General features: G+C 45.9%; 1 protein-coding gene across 6 annotated transcripts in view; it reads left to right on the top strand.

Moving 5' to 3' along the window:
• The window catches only part of Rere (arginine-glutamic acid dipeptide repeats), a 321,115-nt gene that overhangs the window by 236,671 nt on the left and 65,575 nt on the right, over window positions 1-18,869 (top strand). For all 6 annotated transcript variants that reach the window (XM_040734896.1, XM_040734893.1, XM_040734892.1 and 3 more), the window contains one exon: window positions 703-801. In XM_040734896.1, coding sequence (XP_040590830.1) covers window positions 703-801 — 99 coding nt within the window. The remainder of the gene's footprint in view (window positions 1-702; window positions 802-18,869) is intronic.

Raw genomic sequence — 18,869 nt, 5'->3', positions numbered from 1 at the left:
ACAGAGATCCTCCTGCCTCTGCCTCCCAAGTGCTGGGATTAAAGGTGTGACCACCACTGCCAGCCTTGATGCTTTTCTTATTGCCAGAATGTTCTCCGCTTTATTTGTCTCCTTCCCTGTTTTCTATTACTGTAACAAATGCCTGAGATGAATCATCTTAGGAAGATAAAAGGTTTGTTTATTTTGCCCACAAGTTCAGAGGTTTGTTGCTTGACAAGTTGTCCTGTGTTTGTACTTGAGACAACAAGTTAGTGGTAGAGGGAGTGTGAAGAAGGGAGCAGCTCACCTTGTGGTGGTTGGGAAGCTAAAGCAATGTTGTGTCCCTACAGGTCCTCTCCCTCGAGATTCTAGCATCCCCTAGTAACATCTTGCTGGCAGCCAAACCTTCAACACCTATACCATAGAGGGACAGTCCTAATAACTGGAATGGGGCTTAGAAGGGGAGGGCAGTGGTCTTGTGACAGTATGTTACAATAAAATACTGCCTTTCTATGGTAGGTAGGTAGGTAGATGACTGATAGATAGATAGATAGATAGATAGATAGATAGATAGATAGATAGATAGATAGATTCCTCTAGAGATAGATAGGTAAATAGACAGACACATATATTTATAATATAAAGATATAGGAACTTGCAGCTATTGATTTACCTCCTTGTCTGTGTGGTACAGTTAATTAACTAAGGTCATTGTTGTCTCAGCTACATGAAAGCAGCTACGATGCTGGCAAAGCCCTGCAGCGCCTGGTAAAGAAGCCTGTGCCCAAGCTGATCGAGAAGTGCTGGACAGAGGATGAAGTGGTGAGCATGCACCTGTGTGTTTTGTGTTCTGGGTCTTTGGGGTGGTTCTTGTTGTGTGTGGCCTCCCTGCTCCCCAGGGAAGAGTCCCATTCAGAAGACAGATTGCCTATGGTGTGCATCCATAAGAAAGAACTGTTCTGGGAAGAGCCCTTGCTATCCCAGCACGAGAATCTGAGTTCAACTCCCTAGCACCTTCTTGTTTGTTTAAAGCTGAGCATGACTGTTTGTGCACCTATGACTCTGTAGAGTTGTGGGAGCAATGACAGGAGGATGGCTGGGCTTGCTGCCTGCCAGCCTCCTCTAAGTTCATGAGTGACCCTGTGTGAAGGGAATAAAATAGAGCAGGACACTGTGCATTGTCCTCTGCTGTCTGCAACAGGTTCCTGTCGTGTGTCACACATGCATGGGAGGTGCCATGAGAATGACTTGATTTGTTTTAGCACCACTGGGATCCATGGGTGGCATGAAAGCTCTCCCAGAGTTTAGCAGAAAACACGGCTGGTGCAGGGCAGTGTGTGAGTCTTCCCTGTTTTAAACCAGAACCTGAAATAATTTATTTTGAGGACTCGCAGGTCCTCAAGCTACTGAAAGCAGTTGCTCCAAAGCAGGAAGCATAGACTTGATTGAACCCTGAAGGAGACAGGAAGGGAAAGGTGTCTACTAACACAGATGCAGACCCTGCTACTCCCATCCCACAAACCTGAAGCTACACCTCTCCTAGTGAGTTCTGCAAAGCAAAGCGCTGCTGTAAACCACGCCTTTAATCCGTGCACTTGAGAGCTGAGGCAAGTGGGTCTTTGTGGTTTTAAGGCCAGCCTGGTCTACAGAGTGAATCCAGGACAGCCAGGACTGTTACACAGAGAAACCCTGTCTGAGATAAAACAACAACAACAACAACAACAAAAAGCCACAAGTGTTGTTGTAAACAGCTCACAGTGTTTCCTGTGCTTTTGTAATATGACAGTGACTGCTTGACGTTTCCCTTGAGGTCAAATGCAACTGAAATACAGAGTTGATGGAAAGTTTCTCAGTTCTGTTGTAAAGCATGCTAAGGAGAAGTGTTTAAAAGTGCTGTTTTGATTGGAGGCCAGCCTGGTCTACAGAACATGCTCCACAACAACCAAGGCTACAACCCTGCCTTTTTTTTGATCCTACTTTCTTTCATACATGCAATGGTATTTACACCAGGCCTACTGTGTGCCAGGTCTTGTGCTAGGAATGCTCTTAAGAACATGATATTTCAAGCCGGGCGTTGGTGGCACACGCCTTTAATCCCAGCACTCGGGAGGCAGAGGCAGGCGGATCTCTGTGAGTTCGAGGCCAGCCTGGTCTACAAAGTGAGTTCCAGGGCAGCCTCCAAAGCTACAGAGAAACCCTGTCTCAAAACAAAACAACACAAAAAAAAAAAGAACATGATATATCTGAGAGTTCTAAGAGAGAAACCATCTTCACCCAGTATAAGTCAAGGAGACAGTATAGGATGGGGACAGGGGCAGGAGGACCTTTGTTGAGTGAGAAGGGAGCATTTTTGAAGGATTCAGGGAGAAGAGAATTCTTGGCCCTTCAGTAATAATACGAGTGGTATGTGCAAGACATAGGGTTGTGGCTGAGATGCAGTCATTTACTCCACAAGTACATTTTCTGAGTCAGCGAGCTTCAGGGTGAGGTCCATGCATGAGGAAGGCTAGAACCGAGGAATTCCATGTTCAGGTGATGGCTAAGGCAAAAAAACAAGGAATGGAGTTGTTTTGAGAAGTCCCGTGACACCCTTCCACCATAAGCCTGTTTTTATAGGAAGGAGATAGCATTCTGACTGTAAGAGTCTCAAGTTTCCAAAAGCCTTTGTAGAGGAAGATGGAAGGAGCAAAGGCCAGAGCCACTGTTTAAAGTACACTCTCAGAAATGTCCCTCCGTTTTGGCCTGTCGTAGGGACCCTGCCAGTGCAAGCATACTAATGACTGCGTCCAGCCATCCGTCCCTGCTGCCTGGGGCATCTCTCTTCTCCCTTTTGTCACCCTGTCTTTTGGGGATTCCCTCACTTTCTACCTCCAGTCCTTGCTATCATACTGCTGTCCGCCCCTTGCTGCTCCGCCTCCACTGATCAGTCCAGCGCCCACTCCCCTCTCCTTTCTCTCATGACCTTTCGTTCCTCTGGGATTTTTAGAGTACGTAACAGTCCTCTCTCCTGTCTAAAATAAAGCCAGTTTCCTTTTCCTGAGCACTTCTCGTGCTGGCTCTGCTGCTGCTCCAGGATCTTGAGCCAGAAGGGTGGGGGATGAGGAGTGTTGGGCATCAGAAAGAATCCAGCTTCATTTTGAAAAACAAAACAGGGTTCCAAAATGGTGAGCATTCCAAGTGTGGGATAATGTTGGTTTGGGCTCATTTTTATCTTATTTGCTTCTTGTTTGAGAAATGTTTTGGCAGTCACCCAACCCTTGCAGAGCTTAGGGATCAAATAGCTCCCTTGTTTGTGAAAACTAAGCTTTACTTGCTGAAACCCCAAACCTGGACAGTGAATTAGAGAGAGTGATTGGAAGATCGGTGAGTTAAGGGAAGCTTCTGGTGCGTCTAGATCTGAATAGCTGAGCTGTGGTGACCAGTCAAGGTCTTCTTCACCTTCACCTGGCTTGGACTGTGTTACGGGGGCCCTTGAGTTGAATTCTGCATCTTCTCATCCTGACAATCAAAGGGATGAGCCACACAAATGTGTCCAAGATAAGATAGCTGTGTAAGCCTACCTCCCTTTACTTTTTCCTCATGTTGTTCCAGATACTTGGAACATTCTGGTTATTTTTACTTTGTTGTCTCCAGCTTGTTAATTTGATCTAACATTCAGTATCCGATGTACCTAAATGACCTCCACGAAATGGTTGTGAGTTCTTAGGTGAGAGTTTCCCAGCTGGGCCAGGAAGGTGGCCTGCACTTCCTCACTTTGGCAAGTCCCTGCTTGCTGGGGCTACAGCTTCAGTCCTTGTCAGCGTAGAGCAGCGTTGCTCAGCCTGGGGGTCACAACCCCTTTGGAGGTTGCATATCATATACCCTGCATATCAAATATTTACATTACGGTTCGTAACAGTAGCAAAATTACATGTATGAAGTAGCCACAAAATAATTTTGTAGTTGGGGTCACCACAATGTGAGGAACTGTATTAAAGGATCTCAGTGTTAGGAAGGTTGAGAATGTAGGGAAAAGGGACCAGTCAAAGAAACACACCCTGAGCAGAGCCAAAGAAACACACTTTGGCCCTGCAACCAGAACCAAAGAAATGTACCCTGACCCTAAAACCAGTGCCAAAGGAACACACTTTGTCCCTGGAATCAGAGTCAGTGAAAGAAATGTACCCTGGCCCTAAAATTGGAGCCAAAAGGCTTAAAAGGACCAGAGAAAGAAACACACTTTGGCCCTGAAACCAGAGCCAAATCTGACCTTAATCCTGTGTAAAAAAGTAACCAATCCCAGAGCAGAGCTCTAGCCAATCTGAGCTCAGCACTGAAATCGGACCAATCCCTACTCTGGAAAAACTTCCCCAACCCCAGGAATCCCTATATAAACCCTGTGTATGTTCAGCTTGGCTGGTCCAGCTGTCTTCCAATAAACCCCTTTGGATGAGCTTCGGGTGAAGATCTTCTTTTGCGGCGGCGACAGAGCAGAGGCGACCCTGGGCAGAGCAGAGCAGAGCGAGCAGCGCTGTAACACTTGCCCGGGAAACCTTCCTTGGCAGAGCGGAGTTGTTACACTCTGCTCCCGGCTCCCTGCTCTCTGCTCTCCGCTCTCCAGGAGCAGAGCTGAACTGTAGCAACTTCGCCTGAGAAACCTCCTGCGGAGCAAAACTGCTACACTAGGCGAACATCCCCAGCTGGAAGACCCTGTCCTGCCGGAGCGGAGCTGATACACCGGAGAAGCCTTTCTCTGAGGCAAGGCTGTAAGCTGCAAGCTTACTGCAACCTGTGGTGGTCCTTGGCTCCCGAGCTCCAGGATACCTTTCCACCTGAGCTGTGTAACACTGAGTATTCTGTGACTCCCGAGTGCCAGAATACCATACCTGACCCACTCCTGTTCCATCCTGTCCTGACCCATCCCGACAAAACGCTTACAGAGAAACCACTGGTATGTGATATATTTATGATTTATTAAAGCTTGCCTGAAAATCAGAAAAGCAAAGCAGCTGGCCACTAGCTCTTAACCACTACCTCAGGCTAAAAGGGCTGATCCATGAGATCTCCACCAAGCCTCAAACTGCCGCCTCTCCTCAGCGTGGCTGGTGAGAATCCTGGGACTGAGCCTCCTGAAGACCCTGCGCCTGTCTTTTATCCCTCTCTAGTGCTGGGATTAAAGGTGTGTGACACCAAGTGCTGAGGTCATCTTTAGTGTGAGCTGTTTCTCTTAGCACTGGATAAATTGCATGTAGTCATTGTGGCCTTGAACTTACAGATGTCTGTCTACCTCTTAATCCTGAGTCTTAGGATTAAAGGTGTGTACCTGGCTTCCATGGCTTGTGGCTGACTCTGCTTTCTGAATCCTCAGGTCTGCTTTAATAAATCATAAACAATGTGTCCAGCTGTGCCCGAAGCTGAGCTCAGTCCTCTGCCTGCTTTACAGCCATGGTTCCCTCTTTTGAGCTACATCTTCTATTTTCTCCTCTTTTTGGTTTGTTTTTGTTTCATTGAGGAGGGGCTTGTGTATCCTAGGCGCTCAAATCCCATGTGTAGCTGAGGGTGATCTTGAACCCCTGATCCTTCTGCCTCCATCTTCCAGGTGCTAGGATGACAGAGCTGTACCACCACACAGCCTCTTTTCCTTATTTATTTATTTATTTATTTTAGTTGTTGTTTGTTTGTTTTTTCGAGACAGGATTTCTCTGTATTGTTTTGGAAGCTGTCCTGGAACTAGCTCTTGTAGACCAGGCTGGCCTCGAACTCACAGAGATCCGCCTGCCTCTGCCTCCCGAGTGCTGGGATTAAAGGCGTGTGCCACCAATGCCTGGCCTCTTTTCCTCTTTTCAGATTTATTTTTAAATAAAAAGTTAAACACAAATAAGTGCTCTTGGAGGCTATGCACCTCGGATTCCCACGGAGCTGGGGTTACAGGCAATTGTGAGGTGCCTATTACTGTTGGGAGTGGTCTCCCCTGCAGGAGCAACAGGTGCTCTTGACCATTGAGCTGTCTCTCCTGCTTTACTTCTAAGATGATTGCCTTCTTACTTTACAAGCTTGATAAGGGTGAGGACCTATTGATAGTGAGGACATTATCTCCCATGGAGGAGCTTGCAAAACCTGTAAACTATAATTCTTGATTCCAGCATTTAAAACTTGTAATGGTGCTGGGCATTGGTGGTGCATGCCTTTGATCCTCCTTTAATCGGGAGGCAGAGGAAGACAGATGTCTGTGAGTTTGAGGCCAGCCTGGTCTACAGAGCGAGTTCCAGGACAGCCTCCAAAGCCACAGAGAAACCCTGTCTTGAAAAACCAAAACAAACAAACAAACAAAAAAAAACAAACAACTTGTAATGGTTGATATTTAGGAATCAATGTAAGAACTTTTACATGCTTCTCCAAAGTGACCTTAAATTTTTTGACTTTTGGAGCTAGACTTAGTGATAGACACCTTTAGTCTCAGCACTTGGGAGGCAGAGGTAGGTGGGTCTCTGTGAGTTTCAGACCAGTCTGGTCTACAGAGTGAGTTCCAGGACAGTCAGATAGTGAAACCATGTCTTGGGGTTGTGCAGGCGGTATATTTTGACTTTTGAAGAAAAGCTTATATCATCTCTGTCAGCAGCAGCATAGCTGCCACTCCTTGTGTAGGCTGTCGGGAACCTTCATCTCATGAAGCAGTCCCTCTCCCGGGTCATGGAGATGATCTTCTAGGTGAAGTTGGGGCTGACTGATGTAGTAGGAAGTCTTGTTGCTCTAAAATCAAACTTATACTAGTATCTTAGTTAGGGTTAATTACTGTGATGAAACCATGCCCAAAAGTGACTGTGGAGGAAAGGGTTTATTTGTGACTGTGGAGGAAAGGGTTTATGTGGCTCACACTTCCTCGCTACAGTTCATCATTGAGGGAAGTCAGGGCAGAAACTCAGACAGAGCAGGAACCTGGGACCAGAAGTCAATACAGAGGCCATGGAGAAAGGATGCTTACTTACTGGCTTGCTCAGCCTGCTTGTTTATAGAACTCAGGTCCACCTGCCCAGGGATGGCAGCGTGTACAATGGGCTGGACCCTCTCCTATCAATCACTAATTAAGAAAATGTTCCTATATTCCTTTTTTTTTAAAGATTTATTTATTTATTTATTACATATTCATTGTTCTGCCTACATGCCAGAAGAGGACACCAGATTGAATTGTAGATGGCTGTGAGCCACCATGTGGTTGCTGGGAATTGAACTCAGGACCTCTAGAAGAGCAGTCAGTGTTCTTAACCTCTGAGCCATCTCTCCAGCCCCCTATATTCCTATTAATCTCAAATATTTTACATTGGTATGAACCTTGGTATATTAATACAAATTTGACGTTAATATTATTATACTGACTGTATGTTTCTACTCTTGTTTAGAGTATTGTGCTTATGCAGCTTATTTTAAAATTAATGTACAATTAAGGAAAAAAATAAAAAGGCTTGTCCATAGCTCTGTGTTATGGAGGCATGTTTTTCAGTTGAGGCTGTCCTCTTTCTGGTCACTCTAGCTATGCTAAATTGACATAAAAGTAGCCAGCAGCCGGGCGTTGGTGGTGCACGCCTTTAATCCCAGCACTTGGGAGGCAGAGGCAGGCGAATCTCTGTGAGTTCGAGGCCAGCCTGGTCTACAAAAGCTAGTTCCAGGGCAGCCTCCAAAGCCACAGAGAAACCCTGTCTCGGGGAAAAAAAAAAAGTAGCCAGCATAGCTACTTCTTTAATCCTAGCACTCAGGAGGCAGAACCGGTGGATCTCTTGAGTTTGAGGCCAGTTTGGTCTACAGAGTGAGTTTCAGGACAGCCAGGCTACACAGAGAAACCCTGTCTCAAAAATCCAAAAAGTAAACATTAAAAAAAATAAACTAGCCAGCACAACTAGTTTTTGCCAAATCCTAGACTAGATAGATACTACAAACAGATTTTGCCTTCGTGGAGGAATGACAAGAATCGCCTTGATGGCCTTCCTAATATCATAGCTCAGGTTAGATGGAACATTTTTGGAAAGAGTGCCCAGTAAATTCATGATACTTTCTATGTCCTACAGAATGGGCCAAAGTAAATGGATGGATGCTGTCTGTGAGGGTTAAATTGAAGATTAACCCATTTCACATACATTATTCTAAGAGCACCATTTCTTTTCAAGAAGTCATCCATACTGGTAGGAATTAGGAAGAGAAAAAGAAGGAAATAAAAAAATCAGTGTGTTAAAATACACAAATCCTAGATTATTGGGTTTTTAATTAAACCTGATAAACACATTTAAATATAACACAGAGGGCCCCAGGCTGAACTGCACCCAGTCGAAGCAGATGAAGTCACCCTTCCGTGCTCACTAATTCTGTCTGTGCGTGCAAGCCACTGGGGCCTCTGCGTGGCTATGCTGTTGCTTATTGTGCCCGGCTCCCATTGCTACTTGCTGCTGTGCCCCTAATTATCATTCAGCTGTTGATTATGGAAATACTGGGATGCTAATTGAATTCTTGTTGAAATTCTGGGCCTGCCTTTCCCTCATGGAGTTTCCCTGACTTGCAAGGTTGTAAGAATGGATGCTCCATGGAGCTGTGCACTCACACTTGGCTTCCTGTCCTGTTGGCTGCATTTGTGTTTTGTTTGTTTTCATGTTGAGTTTTCTTTCAGCAAAAGGTGTCATTCAGGGTGAAGGTTTTGTTGTTTACAACATTACAGCAGGGTGCTTCCATCGCATTTTAGTTAACTGTAGTTTTTATTGTGAAGTATGTTTCCTATTAAATATTTTACTTTAGTTTTGTTGTAATCCATTGAGGTGAACAACCTAGATACAAATGAGCTCTGATATTTTTAGCCAAACACAGTTAATCCAAAGTGGTGACAAACCTTAATTGGTCATGTTTATGAATTCATTCACAAGTTCTTGTACTTAAACATCTAACCCTTCTTTCCATTTAAAACTCAGTTCACCACAGATTCACACTAATAGCCCCCCTCAAATTTGAAATGACACAGCAGATTAATTGTAGTTGAGGGAGGGAGCGGTGCAGTGGCCCAGGAATTTATCACCTAACTCCAGAATCCAGCACTGGGGGCTTTCCCAGCAGCATCTTCAGAGCCTCTGTTATGTGCCTTTGGCAATGCCTGCTTGAGAAAACATTGTTTGCATTGTTCATTGGATGTGCTGCTAGGCAGAGCTGCTTAGTGGGGCAAAACACAGTGAGCTTTATCTGCTGTTTGTGTGACAGCAGAGGAAATGGAATCCATAGTAGAATCACAGTTAAGAGCCTCTGGGGGTTGTGGAGGTGAAGGCAGGGAGGGGACATTGCTGCAGAGGAAGGGGTTCTCACCACCTAGAGCTAGCCTGCACTGAATTCCATGGTAAAATCTTAATCCACAGTAAGGAGAAGGTTTAGTGTATGGCGTTTATTTTAGGAAAGGTACAGTTTTCTCAGTTGTTTGTATTTTACATCATCAGAATAATGCTGGTATTGGCAATCTTGTATGTCGTTTAGATGAATCTGTTAATTTTATTCTTTTAAATACATGCCATTCCCCTGTAGTTAGAACAGTATTAAAACCTGCCTATTGATCTTCATTTATGTGAATACACGTTTTATAACACTGTAGTTTAATTTTATTTGCTTAGAGTTGTACACATATAAACGGGGCTGTATAATACTGGAATTGTGAGCTTTTGTTGTGTTTTGTTTTTTGAGACTGGATCATGCTGTGTAACTTCATTGGCTCAGAACTCAGCAGTCTTCTAAATGTGGGCTTTCAGCCGTGCATGACCAACCCTGACTTGAAATTCTGACTACAGGGTTTTTGTTTCTTTGAGACAGAGTCTTACTATGTAGCCCTGGCTGACCTGGAACTCCCAGAGCTCTTCCTGCCTCTGCCTCTTGAGTGCTGGAGTTAAAGGTGTGGCCACCATTGCCCAACTACATTGGTTCTGTTTGTAATGAGCTGTAACAGTAGGAAGCGGTGAGATGGGTGCTGACTGTTTCTTCCTAATAGAAACAACCCTGACTAACGACTCGGGTGTGTGCTTTTAGTGTGACCCAAGATCAAATTCACTCCGTAGCGACCAAGACAGAATGTAGATGCAGCCTTGTCTAAAGAAGTCGATAGTGTGGATAAAGTAGAGTTTATTGTCAAGTCCTTTTGGAAATGAGACAGTAAATTAAAAATCAATTATATGTGCAGGAAGATGGTGGAAGGCAATCAGTTCTGTCAGTTAGTTTGCAGAAAGATTCTACTGTTTAACAAGCTATAAGGAGAAATATTTTTTTTAAATCCTAGAGTAAACGAAGTAGGACAAGCATTGGAAGGAGGTCTTTTTAAATTGTATTTTGGTTCCTCTGTCAGTTGAAGTTGCCCCTGGGTTAAATGGACAGATTCACCTGAGAGCTTGCATTTCCCATGCAAGTCTTAATCCCTTTCCATTCTTCCTTGTTCCAGTGTGTCAACGAAATGTTCTTTTTTGTTTTTTCCCTGTTCATTTGTAAAGCAAAAGTCCTTTGTTACTAATAATATTTTCTAAACTCATTATTTCCTAGCCTTATTTTTGCCTGGTCTTCTTTCTTTTTTTCTTTCTTCCTTCCTTCCTTCCTTCCTTCCTTCCTTCCTTCCTTCCTTTCTTTCTTTCTTTCTTTCTTTCTTTCTTTTGTGTGTACTTGCACGCTTGTGTTTTATGTTTGAACTCAGAGCTATGCAGAGCAGAGCCAAGATGGGGAAAGAGTAACCCCATGATGAATATGAGCATGCTTTGTATTGTTCCTTGCAGCTCGGGATAATCATTTTAAGTCAAAGTTTTTTTTTAATGGGACATTTTTAATTTTGGTTGAGAGGGACAGTGTTCCTCTTCAGATGTCTTCAGCTTGAACGATTCATAAATACTAGGGCAGTGGGCTGTTGAAACCACGTTTTCATCTCATTTTCAAGGGCATGTAAGAAAAATGGAGATAGCATACACTTCTCACCACTCAGTCATCTTTCTCTGTTCATTTAAAAAATGAGAACACAACACAAGAGGGCTTGAGAAATTGCATGTAGTTCTCCTGCAGACAAAGCGGATATTTTATAAACGAAGAGGATGCATGGAAACCCTTTTCTTCTTTAGTTCCTTAGCAACAGATCAGAGTCAGTTTTAATGTATGTGATTGGGGCATTCTGTGTTTATCAACATAAAGCCTTACTCTTTGATGGGTGAGAGAGACATCCTAGACTGCTAACTGGGATCCAGTGCTGGGAGAAAGAAAGGGGTAGAAGATGAGCTCTGTCCTGAGAGGATGGCACTCATTTGGTGAGAGCTCCTATCTCCCGCATCCCTCTGTCTGACAGCTCAGGTCTCTCTTGTAGAGTTAGTAATGGTCGTGATAGCCCCACGACTGCCAGGGGCTTGCAGGGTTGAAAGCCAGCCAGGCACCTATGATTTTATATGCTGAGGCTATAGCAGAGCAATATAGGCAAATATGCCTGCCCTCATGGAATTGACATTACACTGAGCAAGGGAATTAACACCAAGTGACCTAATGTTGTCTGTTAACCCAGTGCTAATGAGAAAGCAATGTTCAGTGCAGGGCAGTACACTACACTTTATTTAAGGTAGCCCTGAAAGGTCACTTTTGAGTAAAGACCTAAGCAACGTTTTAGAGCCAGCCTTGCAAATACGTAGGAGAACATTCTGAACCAAAGAAACATAATGCAGTGATCTCTCATTCCTGTGAGAGATCCTATCCAGTGTGGAGGACTCTACTGGAGTTGGACTGGAGGCCATCTAGTCCCAGCTTTCCCAAAGCGTGCTCACTGCTCTGTGGGATGATCTTCTGGAAGTCTGAGTATGGTCCTTGGCCTGTAGGTGGAAGCTACAATGTCCCAGGGCAGATGCCCCACAAGAGTCCCAGGAGGAGATGAAGTAGGCTCTGGGATCTTGAAGCTCATGCCTGCTCCTCTAAATTCCATTCCTGTCACTGAGCGAATGGGCGGTGGGTCCTGTGAGCTCTTCTGCTTCATCATGCACGGGCCCCTCCCTGCTGTCTCTGGGTTCAGTGTCAGCCTCCAGACTTGACCAGCTCAGTGAGTAGACAGTGTTTCCTGCCAGGGTTTGCTCTGAATTCCACATTTGTGCAAGGAGTTGTTTTTCCTGAGTATTCAGACTTAAGAAACATACCAGAAAAGGAAAGGGTATGAACTGTCCCCGCCATGGAATAAGTTACTTGGGTTTTTTTTTTTTTTTTTTTTTTTTTTTTTTGGTTTTTCGAGACAGGGTGTCTCTGTATTGTCTTGGAAGCTGTCCTGGAACTCGCTTTGTAGACCAGGCTGGCCTCGAACTCACAGAGATCCACCCGTCTCTGCCTCCCGAGTGCTGGGATTAAAGGTGTGTGCCACCAACGCCTGGCGGAATAAGTTACTTGTGTTAGACATTTCTAGCAAAGTTTAACTCAGGAAGTAAAGAATTAGGAAAGTTTAGGACTATCATGCTAATACTCTGAATTGAATTACCTGGGAAAGAGAAAGAATTGTATTTTTTTTATTTTTTTGGTTTCTCGAGACAGGGTTTCTCTGTGGCTTTGGAGACTGTCCTGGAACTAGCTTTGTAGACCAGGCTGGCCTAGAACTCACAGAGATCCGCCTGCCTCTGCCTCCCGAGTACTGGGATCAAAGGCGTGCGTCATCACTGCCCAGCTAAGAAAGAATTTTTTTAAAAAACGTTCTTCATTGGGCCCAGTGCTGGCTTTGAGAGTCTGCTCCGGAAAAGATTCTATAATACAGTTGTCAGTTGACTGGTTTCGGTACCCACTGACTTTTGTTGTTGTGTCTGTTTGTTTGTTTGTTTGTTTGTTTGTTTGTTTGCAAAAGAGTCTCGTTATGTAGCCCTGGCTGGCCTAGAACTCACTATGTGGATCAGACTAGCCTCAAACTCAGAGGTTTCTCTGTGCCTCTGCCTTCAGAGTTCTGGAATTAACCTTGCACCACTACCCCCTGCTATGTCCACTGACTAGAGGCTGGTGCTACATGCAGTAATGAGGGTTCTGGCTAGGGTTAATTCCCTAGCCGTACTCTTCTTTTCTCCCCAGCCCTGCATTCTCAGGAGGAGTGAGTGTCTGAAAGTTAATCCAGTCCTTGGCTCTTCACCTATCGCCATGCTCAACTCTGAGGTCTAATTGCTGTAGTGTTTTCTTTTGATTTTGCTGTAGTAGTTTTTTTTTTTTTTTTTTTTTTTTTACGAGACAGGGTTTCTCTGTATTGTTTTGGAGGCTATCGGTCCAGCCCAGCCTCGAACTCACAGAGATCCGCCTGCCTCTGCCTCCCGAGTGCTGGGATTAAAGGCGTGCACCACCACCGTCTGGCTGCTGTAGTTTTTTATGGTCTGTATTCCCAGAATCTAGCGGGCACGTGAGACAAGGTTGGTAGATAATGAATAAGTATTTAACTGGGTCAGATAGATTAAAAGTTCCTCCATGGAGTGTCCTGTGGGGTGAGGCCACTGTGCCGGTATCATACAGCTGCAGGCCAGTGCACACTCTTTGAGCTTCAGTGTCTATGTGTTTGCCTGTCCTTGTCCTCTTGTATCTTTGTTTGGCACCCCTCCCCCCCCATGTCTGATTTTACTTACTCAGTTACATTTCCTACAAGGGTGGTGGTAGTGCTAGAAGTGTGTGAGTGGAATAGCACGTGCCTAGCACGTGTGTGTCTCTAAGTTCAATTCCCAGTAATGCACCACACACACACACACACACACACACACACACACGGTCTTACCCTTTGCCAGTGTCTTCCAGACTTAGTAAGGTGTTAGCAGTGAACAGGAAGGAGCTTGGCAACAGTAGCCCAGGTTAGCTGGCCTCACTGACTGGCAGTTTGTTGTGTACAACTCAAGCACTCTTTCCAAAGCAGAGTGACTGGCCTGCTATCTGCCTGCTGTGACACATGCTGCAGACCTCTGGTTGCCTCCCTCCTCTTTCAGCGCCAGGGTCGCTCGCCTGCCTTGCAGAGGGCTGTTAGTATAGTTAATCTTGGCAGTGAGAGCAAGGAAGGCCTCACATACAGACAGACAGAGAACTGACGCCGAAGGGACAGGAAAGCTGCACATTGGAAGGAAAGTAGAAGATGAAGCAGAGCGTTTAAATGTGCAGCCTGAGAGACCTACTGATCAGCCAGTTTTATTTAAAGTGTGTGCATTCTAATGTCCTGGGTCATTCCATCATAGTGCTTCCTGGACACTAAAAACAGAACGCCTTAGCGTCACAGCCTGTGGCCAGTACCCATTGTACCTGGGCTGTCTCTGAGGCCATGGGTCCCCCTCTGTTAATCCAAGACAAACTTAGCTTGTGGAGAAGGTGAATGGTGAATTTTGCTCTTTCCCTTCTGACCTAGAAGCCCTGGTGCTGAGATCAGGCAGGAGGAGCCTATAAAAGACTGGTAGTCTGTGGAGACATAAACCTCGCTAGACCTGCTGTGCAATCCCTGTAATCCCAGCTATTTGGGAAATTGGGGCAGAGCAATGCAAAATTCAAGGATGAGATAGGCTACCTGGTTAGTTCAAAACCAGTTTGAGCAACCTAGTGAAACTTTGTCTCAAAGTAACAAGTGGGTGGCAGCAGGATGGCTCCACAGGTAAAGGCACCTGTCACACGTACCTGAGAACCTGAGTTCAACCCCTGAAACCTACATAAAGTTGGATGGCGAGAACCAACTCCCCAAAGTTTGTTTGGCCTCCACATGTGTGCTGTGGCCTGCATTCTCCCTCCCACTAATAAGTAAATTAAAAATGTTTTGTGTTTTTTCTTTCTAAATAACAAGTTGGAGGAGCAGGATACAGTGGCACACACCTTTAATCCCAGCGCTTGGAAAAGCAGGATGAGGGGACAGCTTTGCACTCTCTGGCAGGTGTGCCTGACAGGAACTCTGGGTCTGACCGCATTCCAGTCTTTTACTCTCCTAGTAAGGAAAATGGACCAGGGATTGTTGTCTAACTTAATGAAATGATTCATATTAAAAAGACTTGAGGGGTCGGAAAGATGGCTCAGGAGCTGAGAATGCTTACTGATCTTGTGGAGAGCCTGGGTTCAGTTCCCAGCATCTGTAGCAGGCACTGCAACTCCAGCTCTAGGGGATCTAAACTCCCTCTGACCTTCATGGGCAGCTTCACACACAGTACACAGAAATTCATGCAGACACGTAGACAGACTTGGAAAAAAAAAAGTTCAAGCTGGGTTTGGTGGTGCATGTCTTTAATCCCCTCACTCAGGAGGCAGAGGCAGGAGGAGGATCTCTGTGAGTTTGCGGCAGCCTGGTCTACAGAGTAAGTTCCAGGACAGCCAGTGCTAGAAGGAGAGACCCAGTCTCGAGAAAACAAAACAAAAACAGACAAAAACCAAACCACCAAATAAATACATAGTTTAAAAATGAAACAAAAATACACAGATACAAATATAGGTGTTCTAATATTTTCTAGTCTTATGTTAGTATCCTGTGAGCTATGGGGACTGGGAGGAAATAGTGGCTATGGTGGAGCTCGTGCTGTCTCCTGGGTAGCAGGTGTCAGGCATTTGCTAGTTAGCCACTTGCCAAACAAGTATGGTCAACCTAAATATGCCATCCAGGGCCTTTTCTTTTTAGGCAGGCTTGGTTATCCATTTTTCAAACAGGAATTTAGAAAATGAATTTAGCAAGATTGTCATAAGCATAGGCTTGGGGAGACAGGTGACCTAGACTTGTAACCCATCTGACAATGTAAATGTAAAATGATGGACTTTATATGTGAAAGGCATCTCTGCTGTCGCTGTGCCCCAGGAGAAGAATTGGATTCTGGGTATCATCAGGCAAAACTGCTCACATGCTACAGAGGACTGGGGCGCCTCTGAACTTGGAGGGTCCTCCTTCTCAGTCTAGGCTGTGGGAGTGGAATCCCCCAGTCCTTAAGCAGCACAGACTTAAGGTTGTTTACAATCACCCTTAGAGCCAGCACAGCTTCCTTCTCAGCTCTGAGCTCTGCGGGACTTTGTACCCTAGAGCAGCCTGGCCTTGGTGAATTGTCCGCCTGTAGAACTTTGACTTAAGCCAGCAGCATAATCTTCCCCCTCCACTTTTAAATTCCTGTCTGACAGTCCAGGAATTTGTTCTGTCTCCTGGTTACACTGTGGTGCATGTTGCTCCCACATTTCAAGAAGGCCAAACATTAATCAGCCCTGTGCCTCTGCACTGCACATGCTCAGTGGGCACCGATGCACTCCAGGCTGTGCCTGTGCGAGGGGCTTCGCTCTCCACTTGAATATGCAGAAGGGATGTGGATGCTTGAGGCTGGAGAGGTTTTTGTCTGTCTCCGGATAACCGACCTTACATGGAGCTGCACCCCACTGTCCCTGCCTGCCTGCCTGCACTGTGCAAGCTTTACCGTGTTGGAGATTCTGAGGAGGAGGAAGCTAGAGGAAAAACTAGAGAAGCCTCATGAGACCTTTAGTGTCAGATGGTCCTGAGCATTTGACGTGGCATTTACACATGGAGAAGTGGTTGCAGACACACATGGCCATTGCCTGGCTACGGAGCACATGGCTGTGGCTGGCAGTGTTTGCCTTCCACTGTGTTCCAGAACCCCTCACATGGCTTCTCTAGAAAGGCCAAGTCACAAGAAACAGAGATGGCACATGGGTGCAGAGGAGGCTGGCGCTGACCTGAGGGCAGAGCATTTGAAGGGCTGTGGGAGATGGAAGTGGACGTAGCAATTAGGCGTGAATGAAGCTGGTTGAAAGGGAGGGAGGGCTCTTTGGTTTGCAGAGCTGCAGAGCAGTGTATGAGGAAGTTGCCAGAATAGCAGTAAGTTTAAGTAGAGGCCCTGTGCAATGGCCTAAGACGGACGGAAGATGGCCATTGTGATATGATAGAGACAGAGGGATACCAGAAGACAAGGGAATGATTTGGTTCCATGTTTAACTTGTTAGACATTTTGTTAGGAAGTGAATAATATATTTTTTAAAGGCTGGGTCTCAGTTAACCCAGGCTGGCCACTATAACCAGGCACGATTTTGCTCCTCCTGCCTCAAGTGCTAGGATTACAGGCATGAATTCACATGCCCACACGAGTGCTTCTGTTTAAGGTAGCGTGAGTCAGGAAGGACTCCTCGAAGAGAACCCTCATGGGTGTGGCCCGGGCCTGGACTTACTGCAGTCTGTAGCAGAAGTGAGGCAGAAAGTGGTAAGAGGCTGTGGGTGGGTTTATTTACAGTGTTGACCAAGACTGAGGAGAGAAAAACTCATGCTTTCCTTGCCTTTCCTGTGTTGGAATTAATAGAAAAGATGAAACAGCTGTCAGGAAATGTGCACATGTAGATTGAGCTGGAAGCCGGATTATCAGAACTCTTTTCAGGTGTTGTCTTCCCTGCCAAGTTCAGATCTCGAGAACCTGCAGCATGGGGTTTCCAGGAGAAGTCTGTCTGTCATTGTGTGTCAGTGCTGTGTTTTAGCAGCGCCCTCCCACACTGTCAAAGATCCCAGCTCCAGAGTCCCCAGCTACACAGATGACTTGGAGAAGAGGACAGACGTGGTAAAGGAGTGGATGGCCAGGGGCCACCATCAGGAAGGGATTTGTGGGTTAATGTTAGACCTGCAGGAGTCACCGGGAGAGATCTTTAGTTCTTGTGTGTGGTGTGGCTCCCCACGGGCTGGTCTAGCTAGAATAAAGAACACCAGAACAGACACAGAGTCTCGAGGTCTGTGGGCAAATGTAGGCATTTTAACAGTGGTGCCGATAGATAGGTGCAGAATCACTTGATAAGGGTGCCGAGCAAGGCCAGTGGGTGGCTGCCACTGACTGAACTGAGGCCTTGCCTGTGAGGGGAGGCACTGAGAGGGATGCTGTGTGGGTTTTAATGTGAGGAAGAGGAGGTTGGAAGTGGGGGACACTGGGGCATGTGTAGAGGACGGTGTGGGTCAAAACTGTGGTGATACAAGTAGCCATTTGGGGTTGCTACTGTGACGTCCCTGGCTGGGAATAAGAGTGGTCTGAACTATGTTGGAAGAGCAAAGGTCATCAGTTAGGTCCCCTGGACAGGGACAAAGCCAATGCTGTTGCTTATGAGATAGCATCCAGTCTGCGGGATGACCTGTTTGCTACAGGCCTTCCTAACTGAGATAAACTAAACCCTGAACATGTGGGGTCAAAGGTGCAGGAATGTTATGAGGAGGCAGGGTTTGGGGAATGGATGGGCACATGCCTAATACCCGAGATTCTGAGGCATCGTCCTAGTGTTTGTTTGCTTAGTCACTTAGCAGAGATTAGTTCTGGGCATTGTTTTAACGCAGCTTTTTTCCCTATGGCTTACTAGATTAGGCACAGACCTTTGCTGGTATCTTACAGTAGCTGTGGGTGATGATTCCCTGTGCATAGGAGAAAGGATTGAGAAGAGTGTGGCTAAACTTAAAACGGGACTCTAGTCCGGTAGGATTCCCTTTGTCACCATGGTTTCGTTCTCTTTGAAGCTTCCTCGTTGTAGTATGTTTTATCAGATAGGCTGAAAAGGCCGGAGACAAACAAAAAAGACACGGAGGACTTAATGCGTGGATGATTCACTTCCTTTTTGAAAGGAGCGTGTCTTTCATCCTTTCTTAAGCCTTCAGGGTGTAGAAACATTTTTTTCTGCTGTTAGCAGATTAGATCGTGCATGACTCCCACCAATGGTCCACCTGCCTGCCCTCTGAGCAGCCCAAGAAGAAGGGTCCACGGATCAGAGTGGAGCAGTGCGGGGCAGGTGCCTCCCGCCTCAGAGTGGCCCTCGGTAACCAAGGGGAGGAGAGCTGCTCGAGGAGGTCTCCAGCCTCACTCATGTCCTCAGTTGTGATTTCTCAAAGTAGGAAAGTTGTCTCCCCCCTCTCCTCCCTTCCCCTCATTCCCCTCCCTCCTTTCTTCTGTTTACATCATACAGCC

This window comes from Mesocricetus auratus, unplaced genomic scaffold (genome assembly GCF_017639785.1).
Source record: "Mesocricetus auratus isolate SY011 unplaced genomic scaffold, BCM_Maur_2.0 Super-Scaffold_100042, whole genome shotgun sequence".
NCBI classification, from domain to species: domain Eukaryota; kingdom Metazoa; phylum Chordata; class Mammalia; order Rodentia; family Cricetidae; genus Mesocricetus; species Mesocricetus auratus.
This window is presented reverse-complemented; position numbering and strand designations above follow the sequence as displayed.